This window comes from Lethenteron reissneri, chromosome 37 (genome assembly GCF_015708825.2).
Source record: "Lethenteron reissneri isolate LAM-NWPU_2019-01 chromosome 37, ASM1570882v1, whole genome shotgun sequence".
Classification (NCBI taxonomy): domain Eukaryota; kingdom Metazoa; phylum Chordata; class Hyperoartia; order Petromyzontiformes; family Petromyzontidae; genus Lethenteron; species Lethenteron reissneri.
The window spans coordinates 14421786-14443414 of NC_083815.1; the positions used below are offsets into that span (position 1 = coordinate 14421786).

The 21629-nt window shown below is 49.2% G+C and overlaps 1 protein-coding gene across 3 annotated transcripts in view; it reads left to right on the top strand.

Moving 5' to 3' along the window:
- The first annotated feature begins 3184 nt into the window (after positions 1–3184).
- The window catches only part of USP47 (ubiquitin specific peptidase 47), an 80106-nt gene continuing 61661 nt past the window's right edge, over positions 3185–21629 (top strand). For all 3 annotated transcript variants that reach the window (XM_061566815.1, XM_061566816.1, XM_061566817.1), the window contains exon 1: positions 3185–3407. In XM_061566815.1, coding sequence (XP_061422799.1) covers positions 3369–3407 — 39 coding nt within the window. In that variant the 5' untranslated portion in view covers positions 3185–3368. The remainder of the gene's footprint in view (positions 3408–21629) is intronic.

A 21629-nucleotide genomic window follows, 5' to 3' on the forward strand; every position in this document is an offset into this window, starting at 1 on the left:
ATAGGAAGCTTCAAATCAAGTTTGATCAACAGGAAGCTTCTGTAAGAGTGCAAGGACGTCGCCGATTGTTCCAATTGTTGGAGCAGTCGTGTGTTTTATTGTTACGTAACCATTTAGGTTCAAACATACACGACTGTCAGTCTTGACGTTACACAATTAACAAACACATTAGTCAATAACACACTCAAGGAAAATAATACATAGTAGTCGACGTTTCGGGCAATGGCCCTTCTGCGTAGCGGAGCTGCCGTCTCCACGCTGCGGCGAAACCCCAACGTCGATCGAAACGAAAATGACGTCACTGCAAAAATGACGTCACTACAAAAATGACGTTCTGACGTCACGACGCACTAAACTTTCGAACTTACGTAGACGCTGACGGGCGACGCGATGAACTCGTTCGGCAAGCCCAGACGCAATGGACAGGACATTGCACGCGATGACGTCTGGAACGTATTCAGACGATTAGCACTTGACGTAATTTACGTAATGACATTGACGGGAGGGGGGTTGGCGTGGTGACGTCCCGATACAAGTGCTCGCATCTACAGCACTGACGTCTGTGAAAAAACAAAGAGCTTCATAGCTCGTCGAATTCCTGCAGTATAAATAAATGACGTCACCGCGCACACTCGGGATACAACCACGACGCGTGACGTCAACGCCGAGTTCCTACGCGATGACGTCATGACGCCAGCCGCGCGTGGTGTCGCGTTGCGCGTGGGGAGGGGTGAGGGGGGTGGGCGTGGGGGAGGGGGTCAGGGGCGTGAGGGCGTGGGGAGGGGTGAGGGGGAGGGGTGAGGGGGGTGGGGGAGGGGTGAGGGGGGTTGGGGGAGGGTGAGTGGGATGGGCGTGGGGAGGGGTGAGGGGTGGTGGTGGGAGGGGTGAGGGGGGTGTGGGCGTGGGGGGGTGAGGGGGGTGGGGGAGGGTGAGTGGGATGGGCGTTGGGGAGGGGTGAGGGGGGTGGGGGGAGGGGTGAGGGGGGTGGGCGTGGGGAGGGGTGAGGGGGGGGTGGGGGGAGGGGCTGAGTGGGATGGGGGTAGTGGGATGGGCGTGAGGGAGGGGTGAGGGAGGTGGGTGACGTGGGATGGGGCGTTGGGGGAGGGGTGCGGGGGTGGGGGTGGAGGGGTGAGGGGGTGCGGTGGGGGAGGGGTGAGGGGGGAGTGCGTGGGGGAGAGGTGAGGGGGGTGGGGAGAGGGTTGTGAGGGGGGTGGGGAGGGGTTGAGTGGGATGGACCGCGTGGGGAGGGGTGAGGGGGCTGTGGTGGGAGGGTGGAGGGGGGGTGGGGCAGGGGGTGAGGGGGGTGGGGGGAGGGGTGAGGGGCTGGGCGTGGGGAGGGGTGCGGGGGTGGGGGAGGGGTGAGGGGGGTGGGGGAGGGGTGACGTGGGAGGGCGTGGGGAGGGGTTGCGGGAGGGCGTGGGGAGGGGCTGTAGGGAGGTGGGGGAGAGGGGAGGTGGGGTGGTGGAGGGGTGAAGTGGGATGGCGTGGGAGGGGTAGGTGGGATGGGGGAGTGGGTGAGGGGGTGGGGAGAGGTGGGGGGGGGGGGAGGGGGAGGTGGTGAGGGGGGGGTGAGGGAATGGTGGGAGAATGGGGGGGGAGGGAAGGGGGGGAGGGAGGGGGGGGGGGGGGGGGGGGGGGACGGGGTGATAGGAGTGGGGGGGGAGGGGGAGGGGGGGGGGGAGGGGGGGGGGAGGGGGGAGGAGGGAGGGGGGGGAGGGGGGGGGGGGGGGGGGGAGGGGGGGGGGGGGGGGGGGGGTAGGGGGGGGGGGAGGAAGGGGTGGGGGGGGGGGGAGGGGAGGGGGGGGGGGGAGGGGGGGGGGAGGGGGGAGGGGGGGGGGGGGGGAAGGGAGGGGGGGGGGGGGGGGAGGGGGGGGGGGAGGGGGGGGGGGGGGGGGGGGGGGGGGGGGGGGAGGGGGGGGGGTGGGGGGGGGAGGGGGGGTGGGGAGGGGAGGGAGGGGGGGGGAGGGGGGGGGGGGAGGGGGGGGGGGGGGAGGGAGGGGGGGGGGGGAGGGGAGGGGGAGGGGGGAGGGGGGGGGAGGGGGGGGGGGGGGGGGAGTGGGGGGGGGGGAGGGAGTGGGGGGAGTGGGGGGGGGAGGGGGAGTGGGGGAGGAGGGGGGGAGGGGGGGGGGGAGGGGGAGGGGTGGGGGGGTGAGGGGGGGGGGAGGGGGGGGGGGGGGAGGGGGAGGGGAGGGGTGGGGAGGGGGAGGGGGGTGGGGGAGGGGTGAGGGGGGGGGGGGGGGTGAGGGGGGGGGGGAGGGGGAGGGGGGGGGGGGGGGGGGGGAGGGGGAGGGGGAGGGGGGGAGGGGGGAGGGGGGTGGGGGAGGGTGAGGGGGGGGGAGGGGTGAGGGGGGGGGGAGGGGGGGGGGGGGGGGGAGGGGGAGGGGGAGGGGGGGGAGGGGAGGGGGGGGGGGAGGGTGAGGGGGGGGGGGGGGGGGGAGGGAGGGGGGGGAGGGGGGGGGAGGGTGAGGGGGGGGGGGAGGGGTGAGGGGGGGTGGGGGAGGGGTGAGGGGGGGGGGGAGGGGGAGGGGGGGGGGGAGGGGGGGAGGGGGGGGGGAGGGGTGAGGGGGAGGGGGGGGGAGGGGGGGAGGGGGAGGGGTGGGGAGGGGTGGAGGGGGTGGGGAGGGGTGAGGGGGGTGGGGGAGGGGTGAGGGGGGATGGGGGGGAGGGGTGAGGGGGGGGGGAGGGGTGAGGGGGGGGGGGAGGGGGAGGGGGAGGGGGGGGAGGGGGAGGGTGGAGGGGGGGGGGGAGGGGTGGAGGGGGGGGGGGGGGGGGGGGTGGGGGGGGGAGGGGGGTGGGGGAGGGGGGAGGGGGGTGGGGGGGAGGGGTGAGGGAGGGGGGGGGAGGGGTGAGGGGGGTGGGGGAGGGGTGAGGGGGGGGGGGGAGGGGGAGGGGGGGGGGGGGGGAGGGGTGAGGGGGGGGGGGGGGAGGGGTGAGGGAGGGGGGGGTGAGGGGGGGGGGGGGGGAGGGGTGAGGGAGGGGGGGGAGGGGGAGGGGGGGGGGGAGGGGGTGAGGGGGGGGGTGAGGGGGGGGGGGAGGGGTGAGGGGAGGGGGTGGGGGAGGGTGAGGGGGGTGGGGGAGGGGTGGGGAGGGGTGAAGGGGTGTGGGGTGGGGAGGGGGGTGGGCAGTGACGCGAGGCGCGGAACTCTCGCGGGTTTCCCCCTCCCCCCCTCTAAGTCTCGCGAGATCCGCTCCTCCATCTTGGCGGCTTGTGGCGGGGGGCAGAGGCATCCGCGATGTGGCCCTGAGGAGGAGGAGGAGTAGGCGGCGATCAGCTGTGGACGCTGCTCCCTCGACTGCTCCCTCGACCGCTACGCAGCCGACAGCACCAGCAGCGAGCCAGGCAGCCAGCAGCGAGCCACCGAGGAGCCATGTCTCTGGGCGAGGAGAACCAGCTGGTGCCTAAGCAGGTCCCCACTTCTCTTCCTCTCTCTCTCTCTCTGTCGACTGTCACCACCACCACCCTCACCCCACCCCCAGTGCCCTGTTCCCTCAGTTCGCTCTCCTTCTGTGTTCCCCTTTGTCTCGTCCCCTCTGTGTGTGCTGTTCTCCCTGTGTCCCCCGTCCGCCTGTGCTCTGGGTTCCCTCTTTGTGCTGTTACCCTCTGACCCCCCCTCCCCCCGTGTCCTGTGTCTCGTCCCCTCTGTGTTCTGTGTTGTGTTCTGGTCTATGGTGTCTGTGTTGTGTTCTGTGTTGTGTTCTGTGTTGTGTTCTGTGTTGTGTTCTGCCCCCCCCCCAACCCCCGTGTCCTGTGTCTCGTCCCCTCTGTGTGCTGTGTTGTGTTCTGTGTTGTGCCCCCCCCCCACCCTCTGTGTCCTGTATCCGCTGTGCTCTGTTCCCTGTGTGTTCTGTCGGCTTGTCGTCTTGTCTCCCCGTGTTCTCTACCTGCCGTCATGTCCCAGCTGTGTTCTGACCCAAATCCCCTGGTCCGTCTCTGTACACCCCTTGATTTGAGGTGTCCGTCCACCTGCGCTTCGTGTAAAACACTAAAGTTGACGGGCAATCCAGCGGGACGTGGACGTGACGGCATTGGGCCGCAGTGCCTCGTCAACAGTAATCGTGTGGTGTGTAAACAACAACAACAAGAACAAGGGGTCAGTGAATCCACAGCTTAGTCCTGGGCTGATTGGGCAGGGGCCGTGCACAGTTCGTGGTAATCCCACGATGGTCGTGACCACTCGCTCATCACGCGGTGCCTCCTCCTCTTCTCGTTGTGTTTCACTTTCTCTCGCATCAACCACACGAACGATTCATCTGTCCTGAGCCTACGAGCGTCTTCATAGAGATATAGATACCCCCCCCCCCCCAGCAGCACCACACACACCACTGGGCTCTCTAAGAATGATGATGTGACAGCGTAACACGATGTACTCTTGAAGTGCATCGTCACCCACGCGGCTGTCAGCACATTTAAGATGTAGTAAGGTTGGTACTATAATAATGCTCATTAACAGGGAAGGGTTTTTGTGCACATGGCAATACAATAACATTGCAATCCCATCAGTCTGTGGGGGTTTTTAAGCATTATGTTCTTGCATTATTTGCTTCGGCAGTCAGTCATGCGCATTCGTAACATTTAAGCGACAAAAACATGTTTGAAGGTCGATGCTGCGAAATATATCTCGGTTCAATACATGGGCACATCATGTCTCAATTGAAACGAGAGATTCGTTTCAAGTTGTATTTTTAAAAGTGCCCATTCATTCATGGTTGAGCACATTATCCATTCAACTCCCGTGTGTCACCCCCACATTAGGAGGTGAAGTCGCATTGTCCTACCTTTGAAGTCTCTTAAACACCCTCTCATCCACACTTGGTGCTGTGGTTATTACATGCACTGCTGTAGAAGGTGTTCAACACTTTGTAATAATAAAATGAGAGGGTTTTTTTTCTCTTTCTAGTCTTCAGAGCCGGCAAGTTCTGGATTAAGAGACCAATGGGCCAGAGAGTAAACCACTGTCGCCTGCACTCCTTGAACAGAGGAATAGCAAAACCACACGAACTCTCTCCTGAAGCCTTCTTCTGGCAAGCATACCTGAACATATTGCAACACACGACAATAGAATAGAGAACAATATATTAATTTAATGGTTTTGTTGAACAGTTTATTGATGACAAAGCTGAGACCATAAACAAAGTACACTTGAGAGCCCAGTTTTGGAAATGGTCGGTTGCCTGGATAAGAACCCAGGGTTAGAACTCAGGGTTAGGACCTGGGTTAGAACTCAGGGTTAGAACTCGGGGTAAGAACCCAGGGTTATAACTCAGGGTTAGGACCTGGGTTAGAACTCAGGGTTAGGACCTGGGTTAGAACTCAGGGTTAGAACTCAGACTTAGAACCCAGGGTTAGAACTCAGGGTTAGAACTCAGGGTTAGAACTCAGGGTTAGAACTCAGGGTTAGAACCTGGGTTAGAACCTGGGTTAGAACTCAGGGTTAGAACCTGGGTAAGAACCCAGGTTCTCCGTCGCACTGGCCAGGTAGTTGACACAGTTGTGAAGCACAAATTATAAAAAAAAAAACCCCACCACCTTAGTGAGCACTGCCTTAACAAGGAATGGTATTTACGTTTTGTTCTTGTGAATGGCAATATCTAACAAGAGCTAGATGTCAATATATAAGAAGCCCCAACAGTTGGGTTGTTCAACCTCCCAAACTGGAGTCCATTGCCCCACACAGTCGACTTGTGTTTGTGTTATCGGGCAGAGTAAATTACAAAGGTTGTGGGTTTTTGATTTGTACGTCGAACCTAATATTTTTTTAGGCTTCCCTTAATACTCCGAAGTTAAAAATCACGAGCAGCAGCCGGCCGCTGTGAAATGCTAATGTACAAATGCACCCCAGTTGGTATCCATAAACCACTCGCTGGTTACAACGATGAGCACAACCTCGCAAATCAAACACTTTTACTGCCACTTACTCCTCTCGCCATATCCTCCTTCCCACTTGACCGGCCAAACACACGGTATGTCGTCACAATCAATCGCGTGTAATTACCACCATAAACACACACCCAAACACACACATACGTCCTAATTCGCGTGTTGGATAAACGGTGCATGATAGTTTCATTTGTTAGAGGAAAACAAAACATACCTCTGTCTGCATCACCAGCAACGTTTCTCTCCAGCCTTGTTAAATCTACGCCCTTTCCACGTTAAATGCCGCTCAAGTTGTATGACAATTTACCCCCCACCCCTCCTCAAATATACAATCTACTCCGAGTGGGTGGAATTATTCTCCCGCTCCCCAATCCCACCCTCCCCCACCAACCGGGTGATATGATGAATTGTCACAACAGATTTAGGATTTGAGTCAAGATTTTTTCTCTCTATATATTTTGGTGGATGTCAGCGTCTCTCGTGGTGGCAGGGGTGACGTGTAACCATTACTGTACATTAATCTTACGAATGCACATTAATCGCTACTTTCTAGGCATGCCGTAGGCTCAAGAAATTCTATGAATCGATCAATATTCGTATAATTCAACGCCTAGTATCCACACAGGTATGAACTTTGATTCGGTAGATATAGATGGACAGAAAACGGCTCGTCTCCAAACACACGAATTGCTTTCACGCCCGTCATTTAATTGTGGCCAACTGTGAACCAGTGACTCCCAGTAAGATGTGTTGTTTGTGCAGGCAAAGCCTGGACTCGTTTAATCTGCCGAGTTGGCTGCTGGGGTTGCTCAAGTTATGTTACGAGCCCGCTAAGCGCACACGTGGGTCCATTCGACGGCAGCGCAGTACAGCAAATCGCTACGCAGTTTTATCAGACGTCGTCTTAGCGGGGTTGTGATGGATTGTGGGGGCTTCATGTAGCCTTGGGAGGTGTTGTGTACGGTCTTGGTGTATTGAGGGTGTCGTGTTGCCTATAACCGTAGATTGTCAGTCGTGTGCCGTGTCATGATAGATTGGACCAGCTGTAAATTCTGGGACTACGTAATGTCATTTATTTCCAGAGTTGGAGAATAACATGTTACTGTAATGCGATTTGCCAGAAGCGGAGGTACCCCCTAATCTCATATTTACTCAGTTTTCAGTGCATAATCAGATTACTGTTACTTAGTGTGTGCTTGATGAAAACCTTTTATGATTACTGTCCTTACATTTGTTTCTGAAACATTCATGAACGATTCCAAAAACAAAAAGTGGGGGGGGGGGGGGGTAAAGAGATGATCATGTCGAGAGCTTCTGCTAATGGGGGGGCAGCCGCGGCCAATGAATACGGCTCGCGTTACAAAGCCTATAATCATAGTACATAGGGCGATGTTGCTAAGGTTTAAATGAAGCTAAATGTTTAGGTATGTAGCAATTCCATAAGTCAATTCAAAATTCGAGTCAGTTCAAGATTAAAATATTTTCCTCTTTTGTTTTAACCGTTTCATTTTTATCGGGTTTTTTTCTGTCAAATGTGCAGTTTGTGTTCTGTATTAGCTTATATACTGTAGCAGCACATAATGAACGCATAATGTGCTTAAATTGTAACTGTTAATTCTCACGAGCATCATTCCAACATATGTATCATAAGCATAAGAATCGATTTGACATTGTGCCTGCTGATATTCATTTGAAAAGAATATTGTGCCTGTAATAATTGTATGACTTAACGTATAATGCCAATGTATACAGGGATTACATTACTTCTGAAACTTTAAGTAAGCGGTGATTAGCACCCCGATCTTTTAAAGCGTAACCCTCCCAGCAGCATTCGTTCGATCGCCATAATTTCCAGAATCGTGCAACAAATCGTTGCTGTCAATGGAACTTCAGAATCGTTTTCCTGGAATAGCAACAACCCTGGATGTAATCAGGCACCAGTCAATGATTGGAGGGCGAGAGTGGGGGCGGCCTGTGCTCTATAAATGAAGCCTATGTGACTGAGATCCCCAGCCTAATTAAAGAGTTGTTGACAGCACTATAGGCCCGAACCCCCAATTAATTTATCAGGAAAACAATGTTTTGATTGGTGTGACATTTCTGCTGAATTAAGGATGCAGCAGTTGTGACAGTCGAATCCTTCTCTTCCATCGAGTGTCCCAAAACTATTTGGCGAGCGTGCAGCTGTGTGTCGGTCTGGGCTGTCCCGGTGGCAAGATGTTATTTCTCCTGCCACGGTATATAGGAGGTCGTGGGTTTTGATCCCAACCCTGACACCTGTATATTTGGAGTTTTGAATGTTCTCCCCGTGGTCGCTTGGATTCTTCTCCGGGTCCTCCGGTTTTTCCCTCCACATTTAGTATCGACGTGCGTTTAAGAGTATTTGGCTGCGATACATTTCCACATGATAAGCCGCTTGGTTGAGCTGTCATTCGTGGCCAGGTTGCTTCTGAAAAAGAACTCTATAGGTCAGTGGGTTTTACATGGTGACATAAAAGTTGTTTAATAGTTTAAATATTTTTTAGTTTAAAATGAATACTTACGTTGCCAGTCCATGCGTTGAAGTGTGCGTGTGAGAATTGATTACTATTTGTAAACAACTGTATGTGCAGTAAAACTTCAGTGTTGGACTAATTGTTGGAAGAGCCTTTCTGGTCAACAGGGATGTCCTGCATACTACAAGTTATTAAATATTAATTAATAGCTAAATAACGATTGCAAATGTTACGATCCGTATGCAGGTGATCCCCGCTTTTTACAACACGATGCGTATCCCCGTCGTCGTAAATGGGATCTTCATGAATGGGATCCTACTTTACGTAGGTAGCAGAAACATTGCTTGCCAGATGTGTTTTTTTCTGTTTTATCGGCCGTATTTAATGGTGTTTAATAGTTAAAAATCCACAACCACACTTGAGAATAACAAAAGCTCCACGCCAAGTCTCATCAGAAAACCACACTGATGTGTGCGGAGTTATTGTCAGAAAATGTGTCGTAAATCAAGTTTCTGCATCGTATATCGATCCATGGTGGCATTATATAAACGTCGTAAAATGTGGATCCTCATAAATCGGACCGTTGTAAACTGGAGACCACCTATACACATCATTAACACCAAACCCATTTAGGTGTTTACAACTCAACAATAAAAAGGGTGAAAAATTATTAAAGTTTATGATTGGAGTGCACTTGTATTATAAATATGTTATTCTTTTTGTGTATTACATTTCAGTTTGGGCATTGCTTCAAATATAAATGAAATCGCATTCGGAACATGGTACCCCATTCTTGAATGCGTTTTTCTACTATGAGACCTCCTTTACCAGTGGCAAAATATAGTAATAGATTTTTACCCTTTCAACTTTTTGCGTCATCTGGTCCAACACCAATGGAGACTAGGCTCTAAGAAAAGCTGTCTCGGGTGTGGACCAATCAACTTCAAGGACAATGCATATCATCATTATCAGAGTTGTTTCTTTTTGTTTGCATTTTGACTGCTTGTGTTGTGGTTATTGCAAACATGATCCCTTGTATAAAGGTGTCAGTTTTTGTACCAGTTGAAAGGGTACAAACCTATTACTATGCGTTTTACTAGTTTCTTCCCCGTGTCACTTCCCTGTCGCCATTCTACAAGATGAACGCCATCTCCTCGGACCGATTGCCACCCAGATCTCACGATGTTTTCTTTAACTTATTGAATATTAATTGCTACACGAAAACGATCCGCAGGACACTTGCTCACCCTGCAACTGCGCTGCGAGCTGCTCCGCAACACGTCACAGCATGCCACCATGTCAGAATATGACTTCACACCTGGTTATTTCAGCTGCTGAAGGCCCCATTGAGCGACGAGGACGACTATGGCCCAAGATCATCGGCAGTGGCGCTAGTGAGGTGACATTGCAGGGTTGGGTAATTGCACCCCCTAACAAGAGCAAAAACAAACAAATTATGTACGTGAAAACCAATGCCAAAAATGTACTGCAAACAGTATAAATAATTCGTGCTTAAAGACGAATCAAAACTGTTGTCAGATGCGTGTCCAACGTGTCCTTCGTATTGGTATATACTATAGATGCTAGTGTATACAATGTTACTGGAATACTTGGAAATTTGTGATTCTAAGGTCATTTGTGATCCAGTCCTCTGGTCAAGTTGTGCTTATTCATTCCGTTGATGTTTCAGAACCCACTCGAGTGAGCTGCGATGTCAACTAATATACATCGATGATCATGAGGCCTTGTCGTACAGATTTGGCACCCACCCAGACCGTTTCCCCATCATTTTTCCAGGGGTGTTCATTCCAGCTCCCTACGTAACCCATGCACCTGACCATGTAGGGTGGGAGAATGACGCGAGCGTTGCGCTGCGGGTGTAGATCCCTGCCTCGGCATGCGATTTCTGTAAGGCCCTTGGCTAACAGTAATTGCAAGCCCTTCAAGGCACGAGCCACGGCACATGTGTGGCAAGACTGCTCTATCATGAGTTTTTACAGTTTGCTATTGGCAGCCGCAGTATTGGCACCGGGGCCCATCCTCGTACTATGGAAATGTTGGCACCAAATTGTGTTGTTTGGGTCCTTCGGTAAAGTCACGTAGATAGTTGTTATTTTCTTTCAACCTATCTGCGTGACTTTACTGAACGACCCAAAGAATATGAATTCCTGCAGTCACGAAAGCTTTAAGTCACCAAATCGTAGTTTGGCATAAAATTATCCGATGGGCCTTTCGAGATGTCGTCTCTGGGCTATAAGGCTGCCCAGTCACTCTTGTGGCGTTCATCATGAATTCAAAAAAATTAACCCGTAAAAACAAAGTTTTTCACTATAAATCCTTTATATGCGTGGCGGCTAGAGTCCTCTCGTCCTCTGGCTTGAGATGGCTGCCACCTATGGGTGAGATGATTGCCTGCCACCATTAAGCAATTGGTAATTAAATATAAAAACAATTTCCTAAAAAGTGTAAAGTTAGGGAAAAAAAATTTCACGAAAATAAATTGTCACGCCTAACGAGTCTGTGCAAAATGTCAGCTCGATTGGATCACGGGAAGTGGGTTAAAAAACGACCGAAAGATTTGCACGGTCGTAAGCGCGCAAGCAAGCAAGCAAGTGAACTTAATATAAAGGATTTAACAAGTATAACCCGTATAACCCGTAAAAACAAAGTATTTCACTATAAATCCTTTATATGCGTGGCGGCTAGAGTCCTCTCGTCCTCTGGCTTGAGATGGCTGCCACCTATGGGTCAGATGATTGCATTGCACCATTAAGCAATTGGTAATTAAATATAATATTTTTGTCCTAAAAAGTGTCAAATTTTGGAAAAACATTTTCACGAACATTAATTGTCACGCACAACGAGTCTGTGTGGAAAATGTCAGCTCGATTGGATCACGGGAAGTGGTTAAAAAACGACCGAAAGATTTGCACGGTCGTAAGCGCGCAAGCAAGCAAGTGAACTTAATATAAAGGATTTAACAAGTATAACCCGTAAAAACAAAGTTCTTCACTATAAATCCTTTATATGCGTGGCGGCTAGAGTTCTCTCGTCCTCTGGCTTGAGATGGCTGCCACCTATGGGTCAGATGATTGCATGGCAGCATTAAGCAATTGGTAATTAAATATAATATTTTTGTCCTAAAACGTGTAAAATTTTGGAAAAAAATTTTCACGAACATTAATTGTCACCCACAACGAGTCTGTGTGGAAAATGTCAGCTCGATTGGATCATGGGAAGTGGGTTAAAAAACGACCGAAAGATTTGCACGGTCGTAAGCAAGCAAGCGAACTTAATATAAAGGATTTAACAAGTATAACCCGTAAAAACAAAGTTTTTCACTATAAATCCTTTATATGCGTGGCAGCGAACTTAATATAAAGGATTAAAAAATATATTCGCCTGTGGAGGACGCGGGGATCGATCCCACGACCTTTGGCATGGGAAGCGAGGGCGCTACCAACTGCGCTACTCCGCACGGCCTGTGGAGGGGTTACGCTCTGGGCTCTTACACTCTGACGTTCAGCCAAAGCCATGAATGAGTTCTATTTGAATATATGTAAAATAAAAAAATTTTGCCTAAAAAGCGTAAAATTTTGGGAATTTTTTTTCACGAACATTGTCTGGCACAACGAGTCTGTGTAGAAAATGTCAGCTCGATTGGATCACGGGAAGTGGGTTAAAAAACGACCGAAAGATTTGCACGGTCGTAAGTAAGCAAGCAAGCACGCAAGCAAGCAAGCATGCGAACTTAATATAAAGGATTTAAAATGGACCGAGTTGTGTGGTGCTGCCCCCTGGCTGATAGGTGGGCAAGCACACAATGGCCAAGTTACCGGGCCTAGTGCTCTTCGCCCACCGTCATGGTGTCATTGACCCCAGCAGCAGCCTTGGGGCCCAGCCCCAGTGTCCTAGCCAGTGATGTTGTTGCCGCATATAATTTTCAAAGCGAGATTTACCAAAAGGTCAATTAGTTTTATTTGTGAAAGATCCTGTGGTGTTACAATACTTTCTAAAAGCTATTTTTCAATGTTCATTTTAAATGCTAAATTCAAAATCATGTGCCCAGGAGTCAGTGTAACAACCCTGTAGGTTTTCATATTCTTAGGTTTTTTTCGGTAAAGTCACATACCTACGTGACTTTACCGAAAAAACCTAAGAATATGAATCATTGCAGTCACGAAAGCTTCAAATCTAGAACCTGTAGGTTTTCCCCATTGGTTCGTCATTTCCATCCGTACAGTAAAAGGGGAAAATATCAGCTACAGGAGTTTACATTCTCAAATGCGTATGCCCATCTTTTGGTTGACCTATGTGTGTACTCGAAGTTCAGAATTCCCATGACAGTGCCAGCTCTCTCTGTAACATGACTACTGATTTAGGACAAAGTGATCCTCTACCAACCACAGAGGAATGATGAGCACAGTCGACCTTCAGCTGGGATTTGATAGGGACAAAGTGCTGTAACCACGGTGCTAACCTCTCAGAAATTGTGGGCGCTCCTGTCTGCTCGGGTGATGTAATATGTATTTTGAGAATGCTAATAACACAGTTGTTGCTTGGTGCCTTGTTTTCGGGCTTGGGGCAATGGGATTTGAATATTCTCATTTGATGTCTACTTGTACAAAAGTGCCACTCAACAGATGCAAACTGTTTACGCCGGGTGTTCCTATGGGGGGCCCATCGTGTAGCATGCATTCATTATGTAAACCATAGCTGCAGAGTGTTCATTGCTGGCTTGGGAGATCTATTTTAATGATAGAGTTTGTGTCACTTTTAATAAATAAATATTAATGCCATGAATGCGTCAACTCGTTTGTTTTTGTCTAAACGTACTCATGTATTTTCCCTATCTGAATCTTGAACCCATGTATGTTGTCACAAACGTGTGCAGTCCTTTTGTTGTTATCATTGTTCCACGCCTGGATGAAAGGCCTCTCCATGCCATGTCGGTCATGGCAGGTGTTTGACCATACTTCACCGGTCAGTGCTGCTTGGTGAATCGGGGGTGCTCAGAATTGACTTGGATGTCACGTTTGTATCATAGGACAATGGACCAGCCACTGCGCCACCACTCCCGCTTGTCGCCAACAGGGGGCGTCTTAAACCATTATGTAACAGGGCGTGTGGCACTATTTGGTAATACAGTATCAGCGATAATAGAACGGTCAAGTATTTATTGTTCATTCAATCCTCACCGAGTCTCAAGATAATTTTTAACGATGTCTGCAATTGGGATATTTGGCCCACTCCAATTCCGAGTATTTATCACGTGACAAAGGAACTCAGATTTCCATGACATCCCTTACATGCGTAGGGATAACAATTGAAGCCGCGCAAAGACTTCGAGACTCCATTTGCTGTACTGTCATCTCTTATGCCACGTCGCAAACCCAGTTTGGCAGTTTCACAAATCTATAATCTGCCAACCGTTGATCCCAAAGTGCTGTGTTACAGGCATGCGCCACCACGCCTTGAAGTGTGCTGAGACACAACATTTTACATTTTCACTTCCTGTAGGTTTGTTTTACTTGAACAACAAAGGAACACTCGTTGTGCAACGCATAAGTCCAACTCCGTCGTGGCCTGTTGATGGGTATCCAGATTGTGTCCGCTGGCTTTCTGGATGTGACGTAATGCGGATTGGGTCTGCTTGAATCGGAAAAAAACAAACAAATTATGTACGTGAAAACCAATGCCAAAAATGTACTGCAAACAGTATAAATAATTCGTGCTTAAAGACGAATCAAAACTGTTGTCAGATGCGTGTCCAACGTGTCCTTCGTATTGGTATATACTATAGATGCTAGTGTATACAATGTTACTGGAATACTTGGAAATTTGTGATTCTAAGGTCATTTGTGATCCAGTCCTCTGGTCAAGTTGTGCTTATTCATTCCGTTGATGTTTCAGAACCCACTCGAGTGAGCTGCGATGTCAACTAATATACATCGATGATCATGAGGCCTTGTCGTACAGATTTGGCACCCACCCAGACCGTTTCCCCATCATTTTTCCAGGGGTGTTCATTCCAGCTCCCTACGTAACCCATGCACCTGACCATGTAGGGTGGGAGAATGACGCGAGCGTTGCGCTGCGGGTGTAGATCCCTGCCTCGGCATGCGATTTCTGTAAGGCCCTTGGCTAACAGTAATTGCAAGCCCTTCAAGGCACGAGCCACGGCACATGTGTGGCAAGACTGCTCTATCATGAGTTTTTACAGTTTGCTATTGGCAGCCGCAGTATTGGCACCGGGGCCCATCCTCGTACTATGGAAATGTTGGCACCAAATTGTGTTGTTTGGGTCCTTCGGTAAAGTCACGTAGATAGTTGTTATTTTCTTTCAACCTATCTGCGTGACTTTACTGAAAGACCCAAAGAATATGAATTCCTGCAGTCACGAAAGCTTTAAGTCACCAAATCGTAGTTTGGCATAAAATTATCCGATGGGCCTTTCGAGATGTCGTCTCTGGGCTATAAGGCTGCCCAGTCACTCTTGTGGCGTTCATCATGAATTCAAAAAAATTAACCCGTAAAAACAAAGTTTTTCACTATAAATCCTTTATATGCGTGGCGGCTAGAGTCCTCTCGTCCTCTGGCTTGAGATGGCTGCCACCTATGGGTGAGATGATTGCCTGCCACCATTAAGCAATTGGTAATTAAATATAAAAACAATTTCCTAAAAAGTGTAAAGTTAGGGAAAAAAAATTTCACGAAAATAAATTGTCACGCCTAACGAGTCTGTGCAAAATGTCAGCTCGATTGGATCACGGGAAGTGGGTTAAAAAACGACCGAAAGATTTGCACGGTCGTAAGCGCGCAAGCAAGCAAGCAAGTGAACTTAATATAAAGGATTTAACAAGTATAACCCGTATAACCCGTAAAAACAAAGTATTTCACTATAAATCCTTATATGCGTGGCGGCTAGAGTCCTCTCGTCCTCTGGCTTGAGATGGCTGCCACCTATGGGTCAGATGATTGCATTGCACCATTAAGCAATTGGTAATTAAATATAATATTTTTGTCCTAAAAAGTGTCAAATTTTGGAAAAACATTTTCACGAACATTAATTGTCACGCACAACGAGTCTGTGTGGAAAATGTCAGCTCGATTGGATCACGGGAAGTGGTTAAAAAACGACCGAAAGATTTGCACGGTCGTAAGCGCGCAAGCAAGCAAGTGAACTTAATATAAAGGATTTAACAAGTATAACCCGTAAAAACAAAGTTCTTCACTATAAATCCTTTATATGCGTGGCGGCTAGAGTTCTCTCGTCCTCTGGCTTGAGATGGCTGCCACCTATGGGTCAGATGATTGCATGGCAGCATTAAGCAATTGGTAATTAAATATAATATTTTTGTCCTAAAACGTGTAAAATTTTGGAAAAAAATTTTCACGAACATTAATTGTCACCCACAACGAGTCTGTGTGGAAAATGTCAGCTCGATTGGATCATGGGAAGTGGGTTAAAAAACGACCGAAAGATTTGCACGGTCGTAAGCAAGCAAGCGAACTTAATATAAAGGATTTAACAAGTATAACCCGTAAAAACAAAGTTTTTCACTATAAATCCTTTATATGCGTGGCAGCGAACTTAATATAAAGGATTAAAAAATATATTCGCCTGTGGAGGACGCGGGGATCGATCCCACGACCTTTGGCATGGGAAGCGAGGGCGCTACCAACTGCGCTACTCCGCACGGCCTTGGAGGGGTTACGCTCTGGGCTCTTACACTTTGACGTTCAGCCAAAGCCATGAATGAGTTCTATTTGAATATATGTAAAATAAAAAAATTTTGCCTAAAAAGCGTAAAATTTTGGGAATTTTTTTTCACGAACATTGTCTGGCACAACGAGTCTGTGTAGAAAATGTCAGCTCGATTGGATCACGGGAAGTGGGTTAAAAAACGACCGAAAGATTTGCACGGTCGTAAGCAAGCAAGCACGCAAGCAAGCAAGCATGCGAACTTAATATAAAGGATTTAAAATGGACCGAGTTGTGTGGTGCTGCCCCCTGGCTGATAGGTGGGCAAGCACACAATGGCCAAGTTACCGGGCCTAGTGCTCTTCGCCCACCGTCATGGTGTCATTGACCCCAGCAGCAGCCTTGGGGCCCAGCCCCAGTGTCCTAGCCAGTGATGTTGTTGCCGCATATAATTTTCAAAGCGAGATTTACCAAAAGGTCAATTAGTTTTATTTGTGAAAGATCCTGTGGTGTTACAATACTTTCTAAAAGCTATTTTTCAATGTTCATTTTAAATGCTAAATTCAAAATCATGTGCCCAGGAGTCAGTGTAACAACCCTGTAGGTTTTCATATTCTTAGGTTTTTTTCGGTAAAGTCACATACCTACGTGACTTTACCGAAAAAACCTAAGAATATGAATCATTGCAGTCACGAAAGCTTCAAATCTAGAACCTGTAGGTTTTCCCCATTGGTTCGTCATTTCCATCCGTACAGTAAAAGGGGAAAATATCAGCTACAGGAGTTTACATTCTCAAATGCGTATGCCCATCTTTTGGTTGACCTATGTGTGTACTCGAAGTTCAGAATTCCCATGACAGTGCCAGCTCTCTCTGTAACATGACTACTGATTTAGGACAAAGTGATCCTCTACCAACCACAGAGGAATGATGAGCACAGTCGACCTTCAGCTGGGATTTAATAGGGACAAAGTGCTGTAACCACGGTGCTAACCTCTCAGAAATTGTGGGCGCTCCTGTCTGCTCGGGTGATGTAATATGTATTTTGAGAATGCTAATAACACAGTTGTTGCTTGGTGCCTTGTTTTCGGGCTTGGGGCAATGGGATTTGAATATTCTCATTTGATGTCTACTTGTACAAAAGTGCCACTCAACAGATGCAAACTGTTTACGCCGGGTGTTCCTATGGGGGGCCCATCCTGTAGCATGCATTCATTATGTAAACCATAGCTGCAGAGTTTTCATTGCTGGCTTGGGAGATCTATTTTAATGATAGAGTTTGTGTCACTTTTAATAAATAAATATTAATGCCATGAATGCGTCAACTCGTTTGTTTTTGTCTAAACGTACTCATGTATTTTCCCTATCTGAATCTTGAACCCATGTATGTTGTCACAAACGTGTGCAGTCCTTTTGTTGTTATCATTGTTCCACGCCTGGATGAAAGGCCTCTCCATGCCATGTCGGTCATGGCAGGTGTTTGACCATACTTCACCGGTCAGTGCTGCTTGGTGAATCGGGGGTGCTCAGAATTGACTTGGATGTCACGTTTGTATCATAGGACAATGGACCAGCCACTGCGCCACCACTCCCGCTTGTCGCCAACAGGGGGCGTCTTAAACCATTATGTAACAGGGCGTGTGGCACTATTTGGTAATACAGTATCAGCGATAATAGAACGGTCAAGTATTTATTGTTCATTCAATCCTCACCGAGTCTCAAGATAATTTTTAACGATGTCTGCAATTGGGATATTTGGCCCACTCCAATTCCGAGTATTTATCACGTGACAAAGGAACTCAGATTTCCATGACATCCCTTACATGCGTAGGGATAACAATTGAAGCCGCGCAAAGACTTCGAGACTCCATTTGCTGTACTGTCATCTCTTATGCCACGTCGCAAACCCAGTTTGGCAGTTTCACAAATCTATAATCTGCCAACCGTTGATCCCAAAGTGCTGTGTTACAGGCATGCGCCACCACGCCTTGAAGTGTGCTGAGACACAACATTTTACATTTTCACTTCCTGTAGGTTTGTTTTACTTGAACAACAAAGGAACACTCGTTGTGCAACGCATAAGTCCAACTCCGTCGTGGCCTGTTGATGGGTATCCAGATTGTGTCCGCTGGCTTTCTGGATGTGACGTAATGCGGATTGGGTCTGCTTGAATCGGAATGGGGTCTGATCAGATCCAACGCGATCGGGTTCGATCAGACACGAACCTCTCGCCCTGAGTAAATTACTGAAGTGGGATCATCGTCCCAGACTGCGGACACGTGACAGGACCCTCTTGAAAATTAGCCATATGACTTAGGCTTTTTGATGTAAACAAATATAATAATTTAAGTATCTAGGAATGTACATGTGTGTTTGTACAAAGTACAGTTTGTACAGTCTCTTGTAAGTCAGCCTGACTTAGGGCAATGCTCCAGACAGAAGTAGTGATAATGGTGTGTGCGTATGCTTTGTACGCCCCACGGCCGTGGTAGCCGCTTGATGTGTACATGTGTTATCCCGTATGTGGTGCTATTTGCACGTGAAGGTAAAGGCGCGGCCCTGCAATGTTTTGTTAATGCCACTGCTGGCAGAGGGGCCTCCAATGGAGCGAGCTCTCGAGGGCCCCTCTAGACGGCTTTTAGCTGTTCTTCCACGCTGGGCAGACATGGAACTGGTGGAATGACTATGTAAAATTTTGAACTTCTTTCACACTGCATGCAGCCAACTGCGCTAATCGGAAGTGCAGGGGAAGGGCAACAAATGAAACTCAAAAAGCAGTTTTAAAGAAATGAGTTTTCAATCTAGATTTAGTGGCTTCCTAATATTGGAAGGAAGAACGTTCCAGACGGCTGCAGAAGCGAATCTGAAAGCTCGCGATGCAGTGACCGTCTTTGTTCGACGACTAGCCAAAAGGCGTTGCTTTTGAGGATGACCGGAGTTCGCGCGATGATGGTTAATGTTCTTTGACGAGATCAGCAAGGTATTGTGGTTCATTTGTGGAAAGCACTTTGTGCGTAATGAGTGCGGCCTGACACCACGTTGTATGTATGTATATTGAACTTCTTTCACACCGTACGTAGCCAATCGTGCTAATCGGAGGTGCGGGGAAGGACAACAAACTTAACACGGAGAGCAGTTTTAAAGAAATTAGTTTTCACTTTACCCAACACGCACGTGCCCTGCCTATCTACTAACTGTGGTGAACCCGTTTTTTACACCAAATCTAAACTAAACTATGTTTTATATTACCAGGCATATAGCCCAGTGCATTATACAGCTTTTTTCAAAAGCAAAATGGCTACAAATGATAGCCCAATGAATATATTTCTGTATGTTGAACTTCTTTCACACCGTACATTGCCAACCGTGCTAATCGGCGGTGCCGGTGGCTTATCATGTGGACATTTATAACAGCCAAATGCTCTATACGCACGTTGATTCCAGTTGTGGAGGGAAAAGCCGGAGGACCTGGACAAAAATCCACGCTACCACGGGGGGGGGGGGGGGGGGAAGAGCGACATGGAAACTCCAAACATACAGAAGTCGTCAGGGTCAGGATCAAACTCACGACCATTCATCTGTCCCAGTACGGCAAATAAATACAAAAAGACAAAATACCAAAACAAATACAAGCATATGGTAAATATAACAAGGAATTTGCATACTATATAATTTAGAGCACACTGTGTAATATAGCGTGCGTGATAACATGCACTAGAGCACGTTGAATAGTGTATGACTTGTAATGCATGTAGTTAAAGTGTATCAAATGTACTTGGGGTAATACATTAGTTGTGGGGGAATGCTGGGATGGGGGAATGGGGGAGGGGTGGTGTTGCATAAGGGGGGGGGGGCAATGACATTCAGTTACGGCACGGACTCTACACAATACACAACCTAACTACATGCATCACATAGGTGCACATATAGTGGACAGCGCACACATTGCTTTTAATTGTAATCGCAAATGGCTCGACTCTCAAGATCACCACCACCCGCCGGACCAGCACTCCTCTCCCCCGCTCTTATTCCAGCTCGCCAGGGTGTTTCACTGTGTGTGTGTAGTGTTTAAATGGAGCGCGGTAGTGTTGCGGTTGGGGCACTGCGCTCACGGCCAATAACATTGGCGAATATTTCAACTGGTCCTGGACCCCCCCAAGGTCAACACACCCTTAAATGAGTACCTAATGCGGTGCGTAAACATCGCCACTGAGAAGGCAAATGCGCCGAGCGTGGTGTTGGCCACACACCCCCTTGTGTGCCATGCTGGCCTTCATAGGTGCTCCCTTAACAGCACTTACCCCAATAGTCTGTGAAGTCTATATGGGGGGAATCTTTGTCTTTATAGTGCGTGTGCTCTTCTATACCATGTGTGTTAGATAAGTGAAGTACCGGTGAAGACGCTTGACGCCGAGGTTGAGGCACACGTATGTTTATTTTACAGTACAACAGTGGGCATATAACACTCGAGGGGTATTCGGCCCCCTCACCCGTATAACTCGGAATACACCCCTAGCTAACTCTGTCCTAGCCCCGAATCCTCCACTAATGGGCTAGGGGAGGCTAACTGGCCCGACACTGGTAAGTCGGGCCCGGTACCCGGAGTTCCAGACCAGCTCTTACAAGAGCACCGGCTCTGGCTTTCGGGACCACGCCGCTGGCTCAATCCTGTCCGGCCCTGAAAAGGACATCGAAGCAGGGGAGTCCAGGGCTCTATCTAAGACGTCTTCCTTCTTGTTCCCTTAGCTTAACATAACTGACCCGAGCCCCTTTGAACATCCCCTTTTATACCCAACCCCTCCCTGAGGGGTGGGGCCCCGGGGGATCATAACGTTCGAACCAGCCCCCCCCAGGGTGTCTGGCTCGGGCGTCGTAGAGGGCACCTCCCCGTGCGCTTACGTAGCCCCGCCCACTGTGTTTGTTTTCCATAGGCTGCCATGCATAACGGGCCCTCTCTTTAACACCCCTACATAAGTAACAATTCATCCTTCTCACAGTTCGATTCGTTGTCATGTTTCAGGGTCGCAAGTGCATTCAAGAATCAATCAATCAATCTTTAGCTGGTTTTAATCGTCTGCATTTTCTGTCCCCTTCGTTCAGACTTATTTTGGCCCGTTATGTGATGCGACCGAGATGGTAGCCCCGTTGCCTCTTGTTGCAGCGCGTCGCAGTTGAAGACCCCCCACAGCTTCTCTGGTGAATCCAGCACCGTGGAGGCGACGGTTTGTGGATCAGCCAAACGTTTTTAAACTCCCTTCCCATGGTTGTCGAGGTGCCATACCTTCGCCTGCCACAAGGCAGCACAGTCAGTGTGGACTCCACCCGTTCCATCTGCATGGGATATTGTTGTACCCCTCTCATATGTGCGGTTGCCTCTTGTACGATCCCATTTCCTTCCACATGTAAAACAAACATTAATCTGATAAAAACATGCAGAGGACTGCAGACCTTGGGCAATGGTTGGGGCCGGCTCACCGCGTTCCTTAGTTCCTGAATTTGTGTGTTTTTTTGTGAGTTGTTCTCTTTGAGAATTATCAGAAACTGCGTGCTACA